Source organism: Danio rerio, chromosome 9 (genome assembly GCF_049306965.1).
Source record: "Danio rerio strain Tuebingen ecotype United States chromosome 9, GRCz12tu, whole genome shotgun sequence".
Taxonomy (NCBI): domain Eukaryota; kingdom Metazoa; phylum Chordata; class Actinopteri; order Cypriniformes; family Danionidae; genus Danio; species Danio rerio.
The window spans coordinates 1,340,001-1,364,248 of record NC_133184.1 but is presented as its reverse complement, the minus strand read 5'-3'; the positions used below and the strand labels follow the sequence as shown (position 1 = coordinate 1,364,248).

The window sequence follows — 24,248 nt, the reverse complement described above, 5'->3', positions numbered from 1 at the left end:
TACGGACAATTTATTCAACCCAATTCACCTGTACCGCATGTCTTTGGACTGTGGAAGCCACACGAATGCAGGGAGAACATGCAAACTCCACACAGAAACGCCAACTGAGCCGAGGATTGAACCAGTGACCTTCTTGCTGTGAGGCGACAGCACTACCTACTGCGCCACTGCTTCACCCATGAACAGAGTCATTAAAAAACAAAAAACAAAACTGACCCTAAACTTTTGACCAGTAGAGTGTGTACGTACGCACGCACGCACGCACGCACGCACGCACGCACACACACACACACACACACACACACACACAGGGATTCAAAAAGAATCCCACAACTTTGAAAATCTGTATTTAATCAAAGAAACATGAGGGAATCTTGTTAATTAATTAATGTGGAGAGTGCTTCAATATGACCTCCTCCAGGCACTCGAGTGACATCAACCCAATCGTTCCACACTCTCTGTAGCATCTCGGGCGTCACAGTTTGGATAGCTCCAGTTATTCCTTCTTTTAATTCCTCAATGTGAAACTTCAGAGCTTCCATAAATCGACGACAGAAAGAGCTTCACTCTCCTTTTCTTCTTTGCAGAGCTCTCAATTTTCAAAGTTGTGTTATTTTTTTTGAATCACCCTGCGTGTGTGTGTGTGTGTGTATGTGTGTGTATATATATATATATATATATATATATGTAGTCAGAATTATTAGCCCTCCTTTGATTTTCTTTTCTTTTTTAAATATTTCCCAAATGACGTTTAACGAGCAAGGATATTTTCACAGCATGTCTGATAATATTTTTTCTTCTGGAGAAAGTCTTATTTGTTTTATTTCGGCTAGAATAAAAGCAGTTTTTAATTTTTTTAAACACCATTTTAAGGACAAAATTGTTAGCCCCTTTAAGCAATACTTTTTTCGATAGTCTACAGTACAAACCACCTCTATACAATGTCTTGCCTAATTACCCTAACCTGCCTAGTTACCCTAATTAACCTAGTTAAGCCTTTAAATATTATTAACTGTCATCATGGCAAAGATAAAATAAATCAGTTATTAGAGATGAGTTATTAACACTATTATGTGCAGAAATGTGTTGAAAAAACCTGTCTGTTAAACGGAAATTGGGGAAAAAAAATAAACAGGGGGGCGAATAATTCTGACTTCAACTTTGTGTGTATATATATATATATTTTAACAAATATTTTACACATTTTTTTAAATCAATTTTAAAGATTTTTTAATATCTAAAAAAAAAATTCAACTAACATTTTTTTGGGTTTTCCCATGATGAAAGTATATTATAGTGCAGTATATAATAGTACATTATAGTAAAGGATGTAAGATACTCGTTTTCAGATTAAAGTGTAATTTAAAAGCTAAATGAGGCAAGTCATTAGACGATAGTGTTCTGCAGACTATTGAGTAAAAATAGAGGCTTTTAGACTTTCTCTAAAAGAAAAACAACAGAAAACAATGAAAAATGTCTGAAGAAAAAAAAGTCCTTGCACTTTAAAAAGAAAATATATGAAAAGTAATACATTTCACAGGAGGACAAATGTTTTATGTTATACCCATTTGGGGTCAGTTTTTTTTCATGATTTTTTTTTATGATTCTGTTTAAGTCGGCATTTATTAAATATAAAAAAATGGTTAAATATTTATTTATTACTTATTGTATGTGGTTTCAAATGAATCCATTACTCCAGTCATTACTGCTTTATTGCTATTACCATTAATAATGATAATCATAACAATAACTAATATTAGAGTGATTAGTGAAGGATCATGTGACTCTGAAGACTGAAGTAATGAAGCTGAAAATTCATCATTAAAATCACTGGAATGACAGCGCAACAGTCTAGTGGTTACGGCGCTGACATATGGTGCAGAAGCACTTCAGGGCGTCCAGAGTTCGAACCCCAGCTTGAGGACATTTCCTGACCCTTCCCCCTCTCTCTCTCCCACTTCGTTTCCAGTCTAAAATACGGTCCTATCCTCTCAATAAGGCCAAAAATAAATCTTAAAAATAAATAAATCACTGGAATAAATGATTAAATTAAAGGATAGACTACTTTTGAAGTTATTTTACAGTAACATTTCACATTTTTACTGTATATTTGATGACAAATGCAGTTATGGGGATCAGGAAAAGCTGATTTTAAAACATTTAAACATCATACTGACCCCAAACTCTTGACCGGGTGTGTATATGAAGAGTTCAGATGCCAAAACCTCCAAGCGCCGTCTGAAAATTTCCTCTGAAGTTTGCATTTTCTTAAGCTCGTATGTTTATGTTTAGTTATTTCACTTTAAAAGTAATGACCATAACCCAATCTTTGCACTGAGAGTAAAATTATTGAAACTACACACAACAGCCTCAGAAAAATGCAAATCCTGGATGAAAATTTCAGACGACACTTTGCATGTAAGCTGCTCATATTTACACAGCGCTCCACATTTGAAGAGGATTTAGAAAATGGTGTTCAATAGAATTAGAACAGTTTAAGAAAAGGATCCACTTCAAACAATGACTACTGTACACACACACACACACACACACACACACACACACACACACACGTCTGTCTGATAGTGTGAATTTACCACGTTCACCATCCAGTAATAAAGAGTTTATAACCCATAGTAGCTGGATTTATTGTCTGCATAGAGCCGTGTGTCTTCAGTGTGTGGCTCAGTCTTCAGCGTCTGGAAGAGCAGATTCCCAGCGTGCGTTTGCAGACCCCAGACCTGCTGTTAGTGTTTGCTGGCCACCATCTTGATGTACTGCAGTGCATTGTGGGCTGCGGCGTTGTGGGCGTTACTGCTGGTCACTCCAGAGCCATGACACACCGTCACCGGCCGGGTGGAGAGCTCCACCAGACACTGATACTGACCGTTCACTGTCAGCTCATCTGCACACACACACACACACACACACACACACACACACACATATATATATATATATGAGATGCAGGATATATCAGTGGTCATATTCATATCTATATCTGCAGATAGATGGGGTTGTAAAATGTAGATAAATTACACTACCTGACAAAAGTCTTGTTGTGGATCTCTGTAAGAGCAACTAATAATAACTTGACTTCTAGTTGATCATGTGTAAAAGTGTCATATGGTGGATTTCTCTGCTGGATCATCTGTTGATCTGCATCAATCATCACCAATACTGCAGAAGACCTACTGGAACCAGCATGGACCAAGATTCTCACAGAAATCAGTCAAGTTTGGTGAAGGAGAAATCATGGTTTGGGGCTCATTCAGTATGGGGGTGTGTGAGAGAACTGCAGAGTGGATAATCAACATCAACAGCCTGAGGTATCAAGACATCTGTGCTGCCCATTACATTACAAACCACAGGAGAGGGATAATTCTCCAGCAGGATAGCGCTCCTGCTCATACTTCAGCCTCCACATCAAAGCTCCTGAAAGCAAAAAAGGTCAAGCTGCTCCAGGATTGTCCAGCCCAGTCACCAGACATGAACATTATTGAGCATGTCTGGGGTAAGATGAAGGAGGAGGCGTTGAAGTTGAATCCAGAGGATCCTGATGAGCTCTGGGAGTCCTGCTGAAGGCTTTCTTCTTCATTCCAGATGACTTTATTAATCAGTGATGTAAGTCATGTCAGAGATGTATGGATGCAGTCCTCCAAGCTCATGATGGAGTCAGACACAATATTCATTCTGTCTCCACTGCAGCAGGACTTTATATTCTATACTGGACATTATTTCTGTTCAGTGATGAGACTTTAGTCTAAGCAGAGTCAGAGCTTACTATCCTAATCAAATCATTAATATCTAAGGCATGATCAGATTTTATTGTGCTCAAATAAGCAAAATCTAGAGGCCTTCACCTTTAATATAAGCCACTTCTGATGCCAAATGATCAACTAGAAGTTATTATTTGCCGTTTCTAAAACTTGGATAGGTGACAAGACTTTTGTCAGGTAGTGTACCTTGTTTTATCAAAAACACAATAAAAAAATAACTCAAAGGGAAGATAAACAAACCAATGTCGATGTATGTGACCTGGAAGCCGAGCTCCAGTGAGATCTCCAGCAGCATCTGAATGTAGTCTGTGTTTGGGAGGCTGAGCGGCGTCCTCTTCAGCAGCGAGACCTTCTCACCAGTGGAATTACGCAAGCTTTCCACATACACACGAGAAGGAGGACTCTGAGGAGACACACAGGCCACCACTGAACACACTGCATGATGACTGATGCTATTACATGGCTATCTGGAATATTGTTTGTCTCCATCTAGTGTCTAATTAATGTGCAGGTTAGTGTATACTCCATCAGCTGTTTTAGTTTCTGTTGTGTTTTTGACTGTTTGTCTCCATCTAGTGTCTGAATAATGCGCAGGTTAGTGTATACTCCATCAGCTGTTTTAGTTTCTGTTGTGTTTATGACTGTTTGTCTCCATCTAGTGTCTGAATAATGCACAGGTTAGTGTATACTCCATCAGCTGTTTTAGTTTCTGTTGTGTTTTTGACTGTTTGTCTCCATCTAGTGTCTGAATAATGCACAGGTTAGTGTATACTCCATCAGCTGTATTAGTGTCTATTGTGTATTTGGCTGTTTGTCTCCATCTAGTGTCTGAATAATGCGCAGGTTAATGTATACTCCATCAGCTGTTTTAGTTTCTGTTGTGTATTTGGCTGTTTGTCTCCATCTAGTGTCTGAATAATGCGCAGGTTAGTGTATACTCCATCAGCTGTTTTAGTTTCTGTTGTGTTTTTGACTGTTTGTCTCCATCTAGTGTCTGAATAATGTGCAGGTTAGTGTATACTCCATCAGCTGTTTTAGTTTCTGTCAGTGTTTTTCTCAATTAGCTGCAACTCTATAATCTAACAATGACAATAGTGAAATATTTAAATTATTAACAAAACATCAAAAGGTTTTTATTTGCATTTTAAAAACAGAACTTTTAGCGACTAATTTGAATCTTTTGTTTGTTATGGATAAAATATGGTAATTTCTAATTGTTTACAAAATTTTGGGATTAATCACCAAGCAACCCCCTCCTCCAGGGGTCCCAAACACCACTTTAATCCAACATGCTTTCATAAATCAATCCAGAAGTCTTCATAAATAAAATAACTGCTGATGAATTACTAACCCACGTGATCTCAGAAGATCCTGACAAACTCTGCAGTTTGGCGATCATGTTTTCAGCAGCTGCTCGTCTGGCCAGCTTTTTGGAGCTGCCGGATCCTGATGAGCCAAAAAAAAAGCAGATAATAAAGCATCAGTGGAGAAATCAGCACGATATCTGCACATGAATAACAGCAGTTGGCAATATACAGTTGAAGTCAGAATTATTAGCCCTCCTGAACTATTAGCCCCCTGTTTATTTTATTCCCCAATTTCTGTTTACCTCAGACCCAACCCCCCACAACACATTTCTAAACATAATAGATTTTATATCTCATTACTAATAACTGAGATCTTTTGTAAAGTATCAAAATCTTGATGGTTCTGTGGGTCTCGTCTGCAAAATCTGAGCTTTATTTTGTATTCTCTATTGGATTCAGATCAGGGGATTGGTTGGGCCATTCTGCAGCTTGATTCTCTTTCTCTGAAAGCATCTGAGAGTCTCCTTGGCTGTGTTTTGGGATCATTATCTTGCTGAAATGTCCACCCTGGGTTCATCTTCATCCTCCTGCTGATGCAGATGTTGGACTGAAGCAGCTGATGTTCATTTACATTGAGGAAGGGCAGAGGCTTGCTGAAGAACCACTGAGAGATTTCAGCTGCTGTCTGGGCTTTCACTGCCGAACTACACCTCCCTTTTTTCATGTGTTCAATACTCCTCCCCTGCGTCATTTTATTTTATTACACAGAACTTCAATTCTAAACGAATCAGTTTTGTTTTCTTTGCATATATGGATTTCTTTGGTTGCTACCAACATCTGGGGAACATTTCAAGTCAACAGCACATTTAGAAATGTGTTTTCTGAGAAAAACAGTGATTTGTTCAATACATATTTCCCCCACTGTATTGTATGTACAGCCCCAGACGTCACCTGTTTCCTCCAGTCCCTCCAGACGGCAGGCGATGGTGAACTCCTTCATGTGTCCCGGCCCAGTCTCCATAAACACAACATACTCGGGCAGACACCACACTCTCTGCATGGCCAGCTCCTGAAAGAGTGAGCAGATTAGATGACAAACACATACTGAATGCAAGGGTTGCGAATTAGCATGGTGATTCTGTTGAAAAAAAAAACACCAAAATAAACAAGAAAAGAAAAAAAAGTCCAGATAAAATACCTCGCGCACACACACTACTGTAAGAAAATATCTGAATTCGGAACATACTTTCAGTGTTTTCTTTGCTTGAACTGAGCCGATCTAATCCTGTTTATATGAATTGAACCTGCTCCTGATCAGGTTTGAGCTAGCAGAACTGTTGCTATGACAACAACTCTCGAATGAGCTTTGAAGAACGAAACGATCCTGGATCGTGTCAAATCATCAATATCCAAATCCAGCTGAGTAATCCACGTACGAAGAACAGACCCCAGAAGTCTATGACTCTTTTGAATTATTTAACCTGACATGTTTACTGCTCCAAAATATTTTAAATCTTTCACAAAATAAAATATTCTGTGTTCAAAGAGGAAACAAGTTTTTGTTTTTTTACACAGACATTTAAAAATAACTTATTTTAGAGGAGTAATTACAACACTGTGATACCGTAAAACCATAATATTTTTATCCAAGGTCAGATTCCTTGTGGGCCCACTAATAACTAACTTTAAATAATAAGTTAATTTATTTCCTTCATGTTATTCAAACACAAATCCATTGTGTAAAACCCAGTATTATTTACATGTGTGTGTGTGTGTGTGTAGTTCTTAGATACCTGCAGTATTCCCACAGGATTGGACGCTTCTCCGGCTTCAGGAGATAGACCATTGTTGTCTCTCTGGTCTCTATTAAAAATTCAGAACATCTGGATTAGTTTTAACCCATTTAATCAATCTATAATAGTTTATAAGCCCATCTGCTGTATGCATGTATGGGTGTGTGTGTGCTGTGCATTACATTATCTGACTGTCTCGCTTCAGCAACTTCAAGGCGGCTTCTGCAGCTTCATGCTTCGCGGCCTTTTTTGTGGATCCTCGGCCTTCACAAGCAAAACAACGGCGCATTAGAAGACTGTCGTGCATTGTGTAATTAGTACATGCGTTTAGTAGTATTTCTAATAAATAAGAGATGTGTAGATGACGTCACCTTTGCATGTGACCTCTCCTATGGTGACGCTGAACATGAAGGAAGGCTGATGCGCGTCCCCGTCCGCGTGAATGAGCTCGTATTTCGGCGCGCTGCTGATTTTAATGCCATATTCGTGCAGGAGCTGGATCGGTGTTTTGTCCTGACTGCGTTGGGGAGCCATTGTGACACTGAGGCGACAATAAAGAGCGTACAACCGAGTGAAAAGAGCTAAGCTAGCACACGAGCAGCTTAAAACATCACATACACAACGCAGATACTAAGAATATGACACTCCATCATATTATAGCATACTAAACAGTGTGTAACGACACTGTGTTATACTTTATAACAAACAGAACGACACATTTATTATAATATGTAACGTTAGCATGCAAAACGACACTCCATTATAGTATAGCACACAATACAATGCAGCCTGCCTCTGTGCACTAGTCAAAGTAAATCCGAGATTGATGTGAGCACGAACAGTTACACACGCGTTAAACAGACACTTACATGTTGCGATATAATAATTGTCTCGTATATATACAAAAGGAAAAGCCTGTATTATCAATTTTACGAGCTCTTACTTTGAATCAGCCATTACTTCTGCCCGTCTGCCGCTTTTTAATAGATTGACAATCGCATTGGCCAATTGTATTGCTCTATACTGGCTGTAAGCCCCGCCCTCCACAACAGCGGTAAAGTCTAGATGGGATACAGCCGCGGAAACTTACATCAATATAGCATGATTTTTGTAACACTTTACAATAATAGTTCATATTTTTACACTATTATGAGGGTTGGTGTTGAAGAAAGTGTTAGTAAAGTACAATTTGACGGGTAATTTATTAAATAGGATGAATAATAATCGGTTTAATTACTGTTTTTACATTAATGTGGTGCTTGGGATTATAGTTGGGGTAGGAGTAGAGGTTAAAAATATATAATTAATTGGTAATTTAATAAGTATTATAAATAACGTCCGGCCGCTGCTGTATCTCTTCTATCGCGCTATAGCCCCTCCCTTCAATGGAAGCCGGCATGGTTTTAGCCTTTCTCAATTGTGGAGGAAGACTGTAATGTGCTTCTTTTGCAATGTCAATCAATTTCTGAGATGCCTAAGTGTGCGAAACTGATTTAGAAAGCTTTGTGTTAATATTTAACACGCTTTGTATCACGTAAGTGAACTGCATTTTGAGATTATTAATGTTTTATATGAGATCGCAGATGATTTTACGACAGGTGCGATATTTTGCGGCACAGCCTGCCTCACTGCGTTCCATTCGAAAAGGCTCATCCCTGTGCCCTAGGGACAACTTTGAAGGGTGTGTAGGGGTCATAAATGCTTCCCTTTTTAATTCACTTCTGAGTCATCATCATGACGAGGTGAAGGTCGCACTTTTTGTGCTCTACTGACACCCACAAAACACGAACATTTATATTTATTCTTGTTTGTCCATAACGTTCATTCAATTATTTTTCATTCAGGTTAGTCCCTTCATGAATCAGGGGCCGCCACAGCGGAATGAACCACCAATTTATCCAGCATATATTTTATGCAGCAGATGCCCTTCCAGCTGCAACCCAACACTGGGAAACACCCACACACTCTTGCACACACTCATACACTACAGCCAGTTTAGCTTATTCAATTCCCCTATAGCGCATGTGTTTGGACTGTGAGGGAAACCGAAGCACCCAGAGGAAACCCACGCCAACACCGGGAGAACATGCAAACTCCACACAGAAACACCAACTGACCCAGCCGGGGCTAGAACCAGCGATCTTCTAGCTATGAGGAAATACTTACATTTATAAGTAAAGTCAAACTCCGAGCCTCCAGTTGTGTGCATTTTATTCATTTAATGATAAAAAAAATGGGTTACAACATAAAAAAATAAATAAAATTAAAAAATACATTATTTTACAGCCTTAAAATATATATTTAGAGTCATTTTTCATTTGCAGATATGTAATGTTTGATACTTTAAAGGGCACCTATTATGCAAAAATCCCTTTTAAGGCCCGTGCACAGCGGTACGCTTTTCGCTCACGTTTTCCGTCAACGTTTACCACCTCGTGACTAAATAAACGGTGCTATTGTGGTTGTGCACACCAACGGCAGACGTAAAAGCTTTATTTTTTAAGAAACGCCTCATGCTAATTTTTTTGTTTTGACGCACCGCGCCATAACCTTCTCCACCAATCAGATTGGCACTTTTGTTCACGTGCACAGAGCTTCTGAAGTTACCGTAAACAGCACTTGGAGGCGCTCAAGTGCAAAACTTTCAGGCTGCGTCCGAATTTAAACGAATATGTATTTGTAAATGTACTACTCGGCCGTTAGAAAAGTGGGTTCTATACAGTATGAATGTGAAAAGTATGAATGGAATTCGGATGTACTACATCCGCCATTTTATCATGGTCACGTGACCTACCTGTGTCAGTTGCGTCGTTTCACTTGCATTCATATATTCTCTCGCGGGGCATCATGGGACAGCGCAGCGTGCATAGGATGTGCACTACAAAATCTCGCCAGAAGTAGTAAGTCATCCGGGTATTTCTCGCATACTGATTTTCAAATTGTATGAATTCGGACATACTACTCGGCTCGCATACTGATTTTAGCATACTATATAGTATGAAAGTATGCGGTTTCGGACGCAGCCTCAGTGACTACTAGCGAACGGGATGTGATAAGAGGGCCCCGCCCCCCTCCGTATGTGATCTCCTTATCCGCTTGTTAAGTGGTGACGTGTTTGTGACGCATGTAATACTGTTTCCTAGTCCAAGCCGCCATTCATTTGCGTGAAGAAATCATTCGTTTATGATCACGTTTTATTCCTATCACACATTAAAGTTAATTTTATATAAAATCATAGTGTATACAACAATCTCTGGGCTTGCTGCATAACAAATACCAAAAATTTAACATTTTATAAAAAAAAATGAATCACTTTCTGGCCATCGCATATTAGGCATGGGCATATATGTTGCGATCGTGATCTTCGAAAGTATTAAATCGCTTTGTGAACGTTTATTATTACTATTTTATGAGTCAGTTGAATAGAGCGCTTAGACCCGGAAGCCGCTTCGCGTGACGTCAGACTAAACAAGCGGATGGCCATTAGATATTAGAACCATTACAACAATCGTTACAACGAACGATACCAGTACCACGCGGCTAATTCACCTCTTATTATTAAAAACATTTCCTCAGTCTTTATATATGTGCATTTTTTTAACTCATGAGTAAAAAATAATGTGGCCAACATACACTATACTGCCAAAATATTGGGTGAAATTCAACAATTGTACTATTAAAAAAAATTGAGTAGTTTCCAGTGTGTTACAGTTAAAAACGCAAAGAAAGTCAAATATTTTACAGTAAACTATTGTATTTTAATCATTAAGTGTTAATAGACCAGTGTTTTAAAGCACACATCGTATCCTTTATTACACACACAAAAACACAACCATATGGTGATGAGAAAGTCATATGATAAGCTTTTATTTAACAGGTTTCCCACAAGCATGCTAATATAGAAGACGCTCATTGCCAATCACACAATTGCCAAACAGCATCATAACAACACATAACACTAAAGTAATGCAATAAACTTGATTTATTAACAATATATGTAATATAACAAAGAAAGAAAACCTTAAAAATAAGCACAGAATTCGCAGAGAATTCTGCGAAAGTCAATGTACAGTTATTTACAGTATATATTAAGGACACGTACTGTGCTGTAGGGTTTCTACAGTTTTAAAGTGAAATCAGGGACATTTTTTACAGTGTACTGTGACGCCCCATTCACACGGGGCGTCAGTGTCAATGCTTCCCATTCACTTTGAATGGGTGACGTCAGGCGTTGCTGAACTGCATTGTGGATCCGTCGGCGCCGCTTCAGAGGCGTTGCTCGCTGCAGAAGTTGGAACTAGCTCAGCTTTTCAAGCGCCGATGGAAGCGTCAGCCAATCAGATCGCTGTATGCAAATACACCAGCTAGACAGTGGCCTATTGCTGACTGAATTTCATTGGCTGATGCTGCTATGACGATCGCTTCAGCCCCAACTTCAGACACGCCTTCAGTCAAGCGTTGACGCTGAAGCCCCGTGTGAATGGAGCGTCATAGGTTTCGCAATAAATCCATTCCAGACATTTCCTCACTGCTAAAACATTCCACGGTCAAATGTTAACGTTACTACGACAAAAAGTGGAAGCAGTTTTAAGATCAACAGAAACTCGGCCACAAATTGGTCTGATGAGATCATTATGAGAAAACGCCTGCACGCCATCATTGACGAGTGTTTATGGCAATCCATGTTTTAAAGTGCGCATGAAATCAAAACTAACCATGTTGATTTTGTTAGCTCGCATTGCTAGTTTAGTGGTGAACAATTCATCTGTGCGTGCCGTTAAGAACAAAGAACAATCGTCTGCCCTTGGAATCTACAATTGAAATCTGAAAATGCACTTGCACTCAAAATCTTAGATTAGGTCTGTCTGAGGTATTGGGAGTGGCTAACATACTTAACCACGCCCCTCCTACTGTCAGTCATACGAACAAACAGAAAGGGTGAGGAGGAGGAGTCTGTTAGGCTGTAATAACTCTCCCCAAAGCCTTTTCCACATCTTTCTGAATGAAATGCCTACTTTACAACATCCAATCAGCTCGCAGTAGAGCAAAACAAGCCACGCCCACTGTTTTCTCATTTAATATTCAGTTTTTTTAGTAACTGCGTCATAACACGAAAAAAAAAGCAGTCACAGCTTACGGTTCATGTGGACTATAAAGGTGAAATGCTTTGAAATGTGCATTATTCAATGTTTAATGCTCAATTAGTAAACTGTGAGGTCCCGTAACAGATCCGGCATGTTACTAGAGGATGGAGAGGTGTCGCGGACAAAAGTGAAGATCAGGGGGTGGGGTGGGGGGGTGTTGCAGACAAAAGTGAAGAGTGAGGTGGAGGGTGGGATTGGTGTCGTGGACAAAAGTGAAGAGGGGGATGGCATAACACAGAAGAAATAAGAGCAGAAGAGCAGGGCAGGGTGCGTGTGAGGAGGGGGATCGGTAAAATGAGGTACCGGATCAGATTTCAGAGGTGCTGGAGTTTATTTCAGCACAAATAAAGCCTATAGTGTAGCTCCTCCCCTTTAAAAAAATATCACCCAATAGCGTTTAGTTATTATTACAGATCTGCCTGCCACTGAGAGAGAGTGGCTGAGCTCAAGCACATCAAATGAACAGCCAATGAGATGAAGGGGGCGGAGCATGTCAGGCACTAGAGAGCATTTGATTGGTCAGAAGATTTGATGAGAAACTGAAGTAATAAAACTGTTGATCCATTTAGTCTAAAAAGACAAACAGAAGTCATATTGCATGTAAAGCTACGATCACACTAGAGTTTGTGTGTGTGAATCTCTGTCGTGCGGCGCTGCGAAAAGGGGCGGAATTAAACAAAATTATTAGAAAATAAAAATTCATTAAAAAAGTGAGCGATTGCTCCATGTTTTAAATTTCTGTCCAGAGAGGTCATGTTTGGATCCTCGATTGGTCTCACGCAGTCAAGTGATGCGATTTCGCAGGGCAGAGTTCATCAAGCTTGAACTTTGCACAGTAGCGACCTGCGAAACTTGACGCATGACCCTGCGTTTCTGGTCTGACGCATTCGGGTGCGTATGAATGCAAGTCTATAGGAGGAAAAGCCCAGTGTGACAGCAGCTTTATCCAGGGGTGTCCACACTCGATCCTGGAGGTTCGGTGTCCTGAAGAGTTTAGCTCCAACCCTAATCAACCACACCTAAAACACAAAATCAAACTCTTACTAGATATACTAGAAACTTCCTGGCAGGTGTGTTGAAGCAAGTTGGAGCTAAACACAGCAGGACACCGGCCCTCCAGGACCCAGTTTAGACACCTCTGGTGTAATCAATCCTGCATCACTGCTGTTGATTTTGTGTGTGTGTGTAAATATATAGTATCCCTATGTTTGTGTGTTTGTATATGTGTGTGTATTATATGCTAATGCTATACATCTTGAAAATGCACTCTTCTTTTTTTTTTTTTGGTCAAAAATGTTGATAATGAAGTGCTTCTTTTTGTTTTGATTGGAAGCAGACGCTTGATCCTTTATTGTGATATATAACACGGTCATTTATTCCTATAGCAGAACATAACCTGAGGGCCGTCATGTTATAGTGACATCATCAAAAATGCTGCATGGCGGGAAAAGAGTTCATTCACAGAGCGAGTCCCACTGAAGTAAATGCAGGAGTCGACACTTTCACATTTTGATCAAGCATGTAGATTTCACACACACTCAAATATTCTCGTCTAGAGGCTCAGTACAAAAATACATTTAAAAAAAAATAACTGATGACTAATTAGTTTTGGACATCAGAACCTCAGGATTCTGTTCTCAATACAAATATATGGCACTGCCTCCTATTAGATGCATTCAGCACATATCCACATAATCATGAAGCACTTTTTCACTCAATCATTCATTTTCTTTTCAGCTTAGTCCCTTTATTAATCTGGGATTGCCACAGCGGAATGAACCGCCAACTTATCCAGCACGATTTTACACAATGGATGCCCTTCCAGCTGCAACCCATCTCTGGGAAACATCCATACACACTCATATACTACGGACATTTTTAGCTTACCCAATTCACCTGTACCGCATGTGTTTGGACTGTGGGGGAAACCCGAGCACCCGGAGGAAACCCACGCGAAAGCAGGGAGAACATGCAAACTCCACACAGAAACGCCAACTGACCCTGCCGAGGCTTAAAGCACTTTTTGTAAAATGAAATGAAGCATATACACACTGCAAATAAAAAGCTTTTCCTACTTAAGAGTTTTATCTTCTTTCTAGTCTAAATATCTAAAGATTCTTAAATCAAGAAGCATTTTCTAGACAAGCAAATACAGTGCTCAGCATATATAAGCAAATACAGTGCTCAGCATATATAAGCAAATACAGTGCTCAGCATATATAAGCAAATACAGTGCTCAGCATATATAAGCAAATACAGTGCTCAGCATATATAAGCAAATACAGTGCTCAGCATATAAGCAAATACAGTGCTCAGCATATATAAGTACACCCCTCACATATCTCTCTTTTAAATTCATATTTTGAATATGAAGCTCTACAATATTATATTGGTGCAGATATACATTATTAGTCAGTACTGAAACCAAATCTGGAGCTTATCTAACAAAGCAACTTACGATAACACTTCAAAAACTAGTACAGCCACATTTATATGTGATAGAAAAATATTAAATGCAAATTTAACAGAGAAATTTTTTTTTTTTTTTTGAAAATTTGGTTGAATTTTTGCAGGTTGTAATGTGTTTTTTAATATTTTGCTCGAATTTAATTGTGTTATCTTTCAATTTCTAAATATGTTTGGTGACTATAATATTATTTTAATAAATATACATGTTTAATAAATATGTTTTGTTTAATTGCACCAAAATACATTTCCTATATTCACTGAGAAATAGAGGAAAATATTATATATATTATATTGTCTCCAGAACAATATATATATATATATATATATATATATATATATATATATATATACAAATATATATATATATATATATAAGTTTAAAACATTTAATAAAAATAAAAAATGTGAAAACATATACATATATATATATAAATTATAGTAATAATGCCAAAATTGCATGAGTTTTTCCTTTGAACAAGTGAGGTAGAATGATTGTATTCACTGGCAGATTATTTTGCTTGTTTTAAAGAATAACTCGCTTCATTTTGACTCATTAGTTCTGAAAGAAAAGCTGTATTTTTAAATTGTCTAAAAATGCTTCTTGGTTTAAGATTTTTTTTAATATTTAAACAAGAAAGGACAGCCAAATTCAAAGTAAGAAAAGCCTTTGTTTACAATATTCAAGTAAATCTCATCAGGACTCCAGCTCATCCTGTAAACATGGCTGCAGAACAGCGGTGTGCTTGTGTCTGCTGGAGGCTTTGAGAGGTTGTTTTTGCATAGATTTTTTTTATGTCTTGTTTCCAGTCCAAATATCTAAACACTCATGTCAAGAGCAAATCACATTGACTTGTTTTCAGAAATAATGAAGTGAGTTTTCCCTTAAAACAAGCAAAATAATCGAGAGGGGTCTGGCTGCAGATGCAATCTGAGCTGCATCCAATGCTTTTTAATGCGCTTACCTTACCCCACCCCTAACCCCATGATGTCACTAGCTGCATGGAGTGCATTGTGTCTGACATTGCATGTCTGAGCGATCAGTTTCTGTTTGCATCATCCAGATACTATTGAAATAATCTGCCATTGAGGTGAGTGAAATACTATAACGTCAAAAAGAAAAACAGGTTTATTTCAGTCCCCCATTGGCAGATTGTTTAGCTTGTTGTAAGGGAAAACTCACTTCATTTTGACTCATTATTTCTGGAAACAAGACAAGTTTTACTTGTCTTGATTTAAGAATGTTTAGATATTCAGACTAGAAACAAGACTGTAAATCAAAGTACGAAAGGTAGCAGTTTGCAGTTTGGAGCATCATCAAGGAAGCCCTGGCGGAGGGAAAACCACCGTCCTGGTGAGGCTGAACTCCGGCTGTGGCATCTGCTTCTTCAAACCACTTTTATCAGACTTTTTGCTCACATCAGCGTTCACCTTGGTCAGGATGGAGAGCAGATCGTTCCCCCTGCATGCAGATCAGAGATTTCAGTCAGCATATGAAGGAAACAGAGAGTAGTCATGTTTTCACTCATCACTGACGGTCTACAGTTCATAGAGATCATGAAGAACTGATCCTTTGCCCTTTATTTAAACTCACGGTCATCCTATTGTCGTGCTGATGTCAACAATTTACAGAGTATATACAGGAATCAGAGAGTGAAATTCAACACCTTCTAAGACCTTTTTAAGACTCTTTCCATACATTTTAGGACCTTAAAACCACTTTAGGTTTCAACTGGAAACACTGGCGAGGTTTTAACTAAATATTAATGTAATAAACTAATCCAAAACTAAAGCATTATTCATATACTGAATACAAATCTATTAAATCTAGCTAAATCAGCAGGTTGACGCCTATGGAACTGCAGAAATGATGGTCTTGCCTTGGTTGATTCAGTAATCAAAGCAGCATGATGTCAAATCTAGTAAGATTTCATTGCTTTCATAAACTACACAGCATCCTGATATGCACATATTTAATTCAGGCAAACTTTAGCATACAACCATACACTGCATAATTAAAAATCATACAAAATTTAATACCTTGCAAAATAGCATTCAAGACTTTTTCATATTTTTTAAGTGCCTTAAATTTCTCTACATTGATTTGTCAACTTTTAATACTTTTTAAGACCCCGCGGAAACCCTGATTAAATTGAATTCCTCCTTATTTCTGTAGCACTTTTACAAAAGCAGCTGAGAAGTCCTAGTAAACTGAAACTGCTTCAGAACAGTTTTCACAGTTTAGTTCAGTGTAATGTTTTCAAATGTACGGGTTTTAGACATCATTCATTTTCCTTCGGCTCAGTCCCTTATTTATTAGGGTCGCCACAGCGGGATGAACCGCCAACTATTCCAGCATATGTTTCACGCAGCTTCCAGCTGCAATACCCATACACACTCTTTCATTCATACACTACGGCCAATTTAGTTGATCAGTTCCCCTATAGCGCATGTGTTTGGACTGTGGGGGAAACCGGAGCACCTGAGGGAAACCCACACCAACACAGGGAGAACAAGCCAACTGACCCAGCTAGGGCTTGAACCAGCAACCTTCTTGCTGTGAGTCCACAGTGCTAACCACTGAGCCACCTGTTTTAGACATTATATCAACGTTATCGTTTGGTTATAATAAACGTTTCCGTCATGTTATATTAATGTTGTCAGAATGTTATTTAAAACATTCAATTCACATTAATGTCAATGGAATGTTTCCCTAACGTTGTCAGTAAGTTATAAAAACGTTTCTGTGGAAGATTCCTAGAATGTTGAATGTTTTGAGATGTTATATTGATGTTATTGTTTTGTTCTAATAAAATTACTCAATAAAATTCTCAAAACATTTCAGTCTCTTATTATATCAATGTGGACGTCATGGTGGTGCGATGGGTAGCACAATCACCTCGCAGCAAGAAGGTCGCTGGTTCGCGCACCAGCAGGGTCAGTTGGTGTTTTTGTGCGGAGTTTGCATGTTCTCCCAGTGTTGCCGTGGGTTTCCTCCGGGTGCTCCGGTTTCCCCCACAGTCCAAACACATGCGCTATAGGGGAAAGGGGTAAGCTAAATTGGCCATTGTGTTTGTGTTTATATGCTTGATAAGTTAGCAGTTCATTCCGCTGTGGCGACCCCTGATGAATAAAGGGACTAAACCGAATAGAAAATGAATGAATGAATTATATTAATGTTGTCAGTAAGTTACAAAAACATTTTTGTGCAAGATTGCTAGAATGTTTCAATTCAACGTTATTGTTTGGTTATAATAATGCTATTCAGTACATTTGCATAACATTTCAATTACTTGTTGTATTGATGTTGTCAGACACTTGACATTTAGCCGGCAGCTAGTTCTCTGCAACTCTCTCATGGTCGCCCACTTAAGCTAAGCAGGGCTGCGCCCGGTCAGTATCTTGTTTGGAAAGCTAAATTGTTGGCGGAAGAGGTGTTAGTGAGACCAGCAGGGGGCGCTTAACATGTAGTCCTGAGTCCTAACGCCCCAGTAAAGTGAAGAGGACACTCTACCTCAGTGAGCGCCATCTTCCGGATGAGATGTTGAAGTCCTGACTCTATGTGGTTGTTAAAAACAAAGGATTTCATTCGAAAGAGAAGGGGTTTAACTAACTAACTAACTAAGTTAGTTACTTAACTTTTTCTTATTACTAAATTCAGGTAAAACTGAGCTCTTGCTTATTGGACCCAAAAACCTCACATGCTAAAACCTAGAACACTGTCTAACCCTTGATGGATTCTTAGGTCAGTCCTCATCTTCAGTCAGTAATTCGGGGGAGATTTTTGATAGCATCCTGTCATTTGAAGGCCAGATTTCAAGCATCTGTAAAACCGCATCTGCTATCAAACTTCGACATCTGCTATCAATATCTGATGCTGAAAAGCTTTTTCATGTTTTCATGACCTCTCGGTTAGATTACTGTAACGTGTTACTAGGCGGTTGCTCTGCTGGCTTAATTAACAAGCTTCAGCTGGTTCAAAATGCAGCTGCTGGAGAGCTTTCTAAACAGAAATATGATCATATTACTCCAGTTCTTTCATCAGTGCATTGGATCCCTATTAAATATCCTACAAATGTCAAAATTTTATCGACTACCTACAAAGCCCTGAATAGCTTAGCTCCCCAGTATTTGAGGGAGCTCCTGGGCCCGGTTTTTCAAAAGTAATCCACTAGGATTTTGGATAAGGGATTGGATCAAATCTTGAAAATGGGTTTCTCAAAAGAAAAAAACGGATTACATAATCGGATTAGATCACGTAATCTAATCTTGGTTTTGATCCGGATCAAACCTTTAGTTTGGGTTTTTCAGACCTTTTTTGTAGGATCTGGATCCCTTTGATCCAAAAAACCTGGATTAAACTGATCCCATCAGAAGGGTGGATTTACCGTGGATTTTATGCCTAAAATGTAATGAAAACTTTAAAAATGTATTAAATAATACTATTTATGGATCATATAGTATCTTACGAGATATACTATTTATTCATAAGGTTTTAATTTTATTTGTTCATCCGTCAGGCTATAGTGATTATAGGCTTTAAAGTATTTAGCCTTTCAGTATAGGCCTACAGCAACGTAGAAAGAGTTTGGCCTCATAAAATAATCCCCCAAACAGCTGTCAAAATTGACCAAAATCAATCCATTTTATTTTGTCTCTAATTGATATATATATTCATCACAATGGAAAATATTTTTCTTATTAGAATATTTATTAGTGATGCATGCAATGATTACAGAATAAACAAAAAATGTAAAAAATGGCAATGACTGATTTTAGAAATCTCTTTCAACAATTGCAAAAAGAGACTTAAATGGCAGAAGCACAGCTTCGTCTGACAGAGGAACAACTGACTCTGACCAAACTGCAGCAAACCAAGGCCAAGGACTTGAGATCACCCTCCTAAGGCTACGCTCAGACAAGCTGCTCTCTCCACATCAGATGAGGAAGTCTGAGATTATTGTGGAGTTTTTGACATTAAGTCTTTTTTATTTACATCTATATTTGAAACTTATTATAAATATCCTCACTGTACAGTGTTGTAGATCTCAGATGAGCGGACTGCTGAAAGAGGATGGGGTGGGCTTTTTCTTGTTTTTATTATTTATTATTATTATTAATTTTATATTTATGAAATTTTCTGAGTTTTCATTTTTAAAAAAATAAAGTTATATTCACCCCACGCTGGCTGTTCTACTTGTCGCTCTTTACATATCTGTAGTTCTACATTGTGATTTCCTATCCTGTTTGAGCACTGGTAATCCAGATTTAGTGATCCTGAAAAGTTCCTATCCGGATCAGATTGATCCAATTCGAAGTTGCTCTGAAAAACTGGCTCAAAAAGTAAGCTGGATTACCTGATCACGGATCGCAAAAACAGAATTACTAAATCTGGATCAATTTGATCCGGATTAAACCTTTTGAAAAACCGGGCCCTGGTGTATTATAGCCTCTCACGTCCACTATGCTCAATTAATCCTGGATATTTGATTATTCCCAGAATATCAAAATCAACCGTAGGCGGTAGATCTTCCAGGAGGCGCTTTAAGTGTCCAGAAAAAAAAGCACTACTTAAATGTAAGAAAATATTTTAAATATTATTATTATTATTATTACATTATTTTGACGTTATTGTATGGTTATAATATTCTAAAAAAAAAAAAAAACAATCCAGTTATGTTACTTTTGTATTGTGAGAATGTTTTTTCAACGTTCACGAAATGTTTCCTAATACATTAATTTCCTTACATGCCAACATTCACACAGGGTTACAGCATATTAATGTTGTGTGTGTGTTATTGGGCTCACCGGGGCACCAGCAGTCTCAGGTTGTCGCAGAGGGACTGTATAAACCAGGTTCCCTTGGATTTGTCCCTGTACGAGGCGTACCACGGCACAGTGGACATGGCCATCAGGTAATCCGCCATCTCAGGTATTGAGTCTCTGGGCACTCCTGCATCGCTGGCCAGCACGTCTTCATCTTCAGTGAATGTCTGAGGAAACACTGCTCGCTGGTTTTGAGTGCCCCTGCAGGCCTGGATGAAGAACAGCTTGGGTTTCTGGTACAGCGAGGAGCACCGAAAGGGACTCAGGGTCTCCATCAGCTCCTTAAAAGGGACAGCTTTTCCATCTACGCCAATGATATCGTTTAGACGTCCATGGCTCAAGATGCAGCAGACGACACAATCTGCCTGTGTGTGATCCTGAGTCGAGAGATCCATCAGCGCCTGCAGGATCTGATCTCCTGTACAGTCCCGACGGGTCAAGATCTCAAAGCCCAGCCACTCAAACACGTCCCGCAGACTGTCTGAATACACATAAAAGAGGACACACTTGCTTACTGGGGCTGCACAGAAATATATTGAGAGATGTGTTCAGATCAGTATTAAGCTGACGTTAATGCTTTAGTTTTTAAACCAACCGTGGTCGATGTCTGTTCCCTCTCTGTTCAGCCATCCGCAGGCACTGAAGTCATAGTTGTTGATGATCAGGCAGACTCCTCTCCGTTCCCCCTTCATCTCATACTGCTCCACCTACAGGACACAACACAGCAGATTCACGCTGAGGCGTCACACTGCGACCAATGCTGGCTCGAATTGTGACGGTCATCATTAGATGATTATTCCTATTATTATATGGGCGATGTGTGATTGGATCACAACTGTCAGCTGATACAAAGTTATTTAGACCCTGCTGAAAAATCCAGCTTAAACCAGCCTAGGCTGGTTGGCTGGTTTTAGCTGGTTGACAAGGCTGGTTTTAGAGGGGTTTTGGCCATTTCCAGGCTGGTTTCCAGCCATTTCCACCCTGGTCTTAGCTGGTCAGGCTGGAAAATTACCAGTCAAATCCAGCTAAAACCAGCTTGACCAGCCTGGTTTAAGCTGGATATAGCTGGTTTTGGCTGGACTCCCAGCTTGGCTAGGCTGGTCAAGCTGGTTTTAGCTGGTCATCTCCCAGCCTGACCAGCTAAGAGCAGGCTGGAAATGGCTGGAAACCAGCCTGGAAATGGCCAAAACCCCTCTAAAACCAGCCTGGTCGACCAGCTAAAACCAGCCAACCAACCTAGGCTGGTTTAAGCTGCATTTTTCAGCAGGGGAGCGCCTTGGATGGTGGTTCGGTCTCTCATTCCTTGTCACGCTGTCAGCATGCAGGTGATTCCGGGTCCCGAGGTCATGCTGCTGTGTGTTTGCAGAGCGTGTGGTTGCTTGTTTCAAGCCCAGTTGCTATAAAAAGGTGCGTTTTTGTTGAAAAACAAGCCACTTTTTGATTTTTGTTTTAAAATTCAATAGTGAATATTGAAATATGAGGCGTTTTTTTCTTTTTCATGGTGAAAAACAGAAAAGCAAAATTCTAGAATTATTAGATTTTTTATTTCGAATAACAAAAAAATAAAATTAGCAGAAAACCAAAATGATTAAAGGCTTGTTTTTTTACATTCTGAAACCACATAGGCCAACTCACTGTGTTTTTCCATTTAATAATGTTATTAAAGGTATTTTCTTGTGATAGCAGGATTTTCTTGGCATATTTTCATCATTAAGATGACATATTCCTCATGTAAGGGTCTGGTTATAGCAGTGCTGGGCAAACTTTTTAGACCCGAGGGCCACATCAAGACAAAACAAGTGAAGGGCCACATCTCAAATCCTTATAAAAATAACTTTTATTTACAGTGGCAGTATGCATGAAACATGTAATATTGGCCAGAAACATGTCACATTAACACAAAACAGGTTTTTTATATTATTAAGTCAAATTTACAAGTCAAATTAATTTGCACTGCTATTTATATTTACTTATCAATCGTCATAAAACAATAAAATAATCCCTTATAAAATATAATAATAATAATAATGTAATAATTTTTACAGAGGAGAATAGAAAAGATATTGTCTGATAGAAAAATCTATGAAAAATATATTCTATGACAAAAGTTAACACATTTAACCAGCAATTATTATAAAATTTGAGTCAAATGTACAACAATCTCATTTGAGCTTGTATTAATCTGCTCATATCAATCATAAAACTATGAGATAAACAGAAGAAGAATCTTAGTCTTTGTTATTCCAAGTCATGTTATTATGAGTGTGTTAATGTGAACAATGAGCCTGGTCCCCTCTCTTCACAAGAGTGTCAAAGTCTGGAGTCTGCTACGGCAAAAACGCGAGGCGCAGCAGGCGGTTAAAACGCGAGGGGCGCAGTGCGCATATCGCGCAAAACCCTTGCGGCAGTTAGTAAACCATTTAAAAGAGGCACCTCTTAATGTATAAAGCGCGTTCGGTGTGATCAGCCTGACTCATTTTTAGTTATTAACGGTCGAGTGCATTTTAATATCCGAGAGTGTGTTCTAATTCTACTGGTTGCACTAACTGTACCGCGTGCATCACATGGCGTTCACTTGTAATTGCATCTTTAATTTACTAATTCTGAACCAAACCGTTACTCAGTAGCAGCATTTTATAAACTCCCTTGCGGGCCGGATGAAAGTGTTCAGCGAGCCGCATATGGCCCGCGGGCCGTAGTTTGCCCACCTCTGGGTTATAGGCTATATATTTACTTTTTGTTAGCATGTTTTAAATAAAACAACCTTTATTTTGACGTTACATGAAAGCATCATGTTGCTTTACTAAACACTTTTCTGAAATATAAGTTTTATCTAAAGAATGAAATTCTTTTTAAGGGACGCCCATATATATTTCAACAAGACAATGCAAAACCACATTCTGCACACATCACAGAGTCCTGGCTGCGGAAGAAGAAGATACAGTTACTGGACTGGCCTGCCTGCAGTCCCGACCTGTCTCCAATAGAGAAAGTGTGGTGCATTTTGACTATAGATATATACACTAGATATCGCATAGGGACCCGGAGTATGCGTCAATAGCGCCGCCATATTGGTACAGTGCTCCCAGGACAAATGTCATTCAAGCGCACTAGTCAAGACAGTGTTATTACGTGAAGATGCGGGACTTTAGCGCTGTCTACGGGTGTAGTAACGAGCAAACAAAGAAAACAAAGCACAAAGGCAGAACATTTCATAGGTAAGATTATGTTTTTTTCTGTTTTTGTATGTTCTGAACTGTTGTGCTAATCAGGTAACGTTATTGATGATAACAGTCACTTACTGCTTTCACCATACGGCAAAGCAGCTCCAATTCGCACTAAACACTCGGCTTATGCTAGTTTTGTTGAACAAAATCAGCAAACAATGCAATAGAAATACGACAACGAGATGCTGCGCTGCCAGAAACTTGTATTATTGTCGGCTAACGTTAGTGAAAGAGTCGTTCAGGGGATTAATTCACAAACGAATCGCTCCCTCCGTCAGTATGAGAAGTGAAAGCAGGAGAGGAGCTGTGTTTCAGGACATGATTAGATTAAATTTAACAGGGAGGGTGAATAGTACATTTCTGTACACACAAACACAAGCTTTTTGTCAGGAATGCCCGTGCGGTCACTGATCCATCAATGTAGAAAAGTGATGTAAAATTATAATTTTCGTAATTAGAAAAAAAAATTACATACTAACATCCAGGAAAACTCCTGATCACAGATATATGTGTATATGTGTATATCTCTGGCTTTGCATGGCCACAGTCCTCCACTGTACCTTGGTCCCGCATTCATTTCAAAGGAGCGCTACCCTGTAGCAAGATGGCGGCGCTATTGACGCATTCCGTCCAATAGACAACAATAGGCCAGGCGACATCTAGTGTATATATCTATGCATTTTGACCCCATACTGTGGTAAATGCT

At 39.0% G+C, this 24,248-nt stretch overlaps 2 protein-coding genes and 1 long non-coding RNA gene across 4 annotated transcripts in view; 1 reads left to right on the top strand and 2 right to left on the bottom strand.

Moving 5' to 3' along the window:
- Positions 1–1,203: 1,203 nt before the first annotated feature.
- prkra (protein kinase, interferon-inducible double stranded RNA dependent activator) lies at positions 1,204–7,872 on the bottom strand. Of its 2 annotated transcripts, none has more exons than XM_005172508.6 (8): positions 7,823–7,872; positions 7,251–7,420; positions 7,062–7,143; positions 6,880–6,949; positions 6,038–6,155; positions 5,131–5,225; positions 4,020–4,182; positions 1,204–2,905 (listed from the first exon to the last, which is right to left on the bottom strand). In XM_005172508.6, exons 1-8 carry the CDS (start codon positions 7,834–7,836, stop codon positions 2,748–2,750), a joined length of 870 nt encoding a protein of 289 aa, XP_005172565.1. In that variant the 5' UTR covers positions 7,837–7,872; the 3' UTR covers positions 1,204–2,747.
- Positions 7,873–8,257: 385 nt separating this feature from the next.
- On the top strand, positions 8,258–14,102 carry LOC141376044 (uncharacterized). The gene is made up of 3 exons (XR_012385101.1): positions 8,258–8,413; positions 8,499–8,621; positions 8,724–14,102. It is a non-coding gene; the product is annotated as an uncharacterized lncRNA (long non-coding RNA).
- Positions 14,103–15,424: 1,322 nt separating this feature from the next.
- casp10 (caspase 10, apoptosis-related cysteine peptidase) overlaps positions 15,425–24,248 on the bottom strand; it is a 19,036-nt gene continuing 10,212 nt past the window's right edge. The window contains exons 9-11 of the mRNA XM_680338.10: positions 20,911–21,022; positions 20,298–20,796; positions 15,425–15,951 (exon numbers count right to left, since the gene is read on the bottom strand). Of these exons, the coding sequence (XP_685430.4) occupies positions 15,807–15,951; positions 20,298–20,796; positions 20,911–21,022 (756 nt within the window). The 3' untranslated portion in view covers positions 15,425–15,806. The remainder of the gene's footprint in view (positions 15,952–20,297; positions 20,797–20,910; positions 21,023–24,248) is intronic.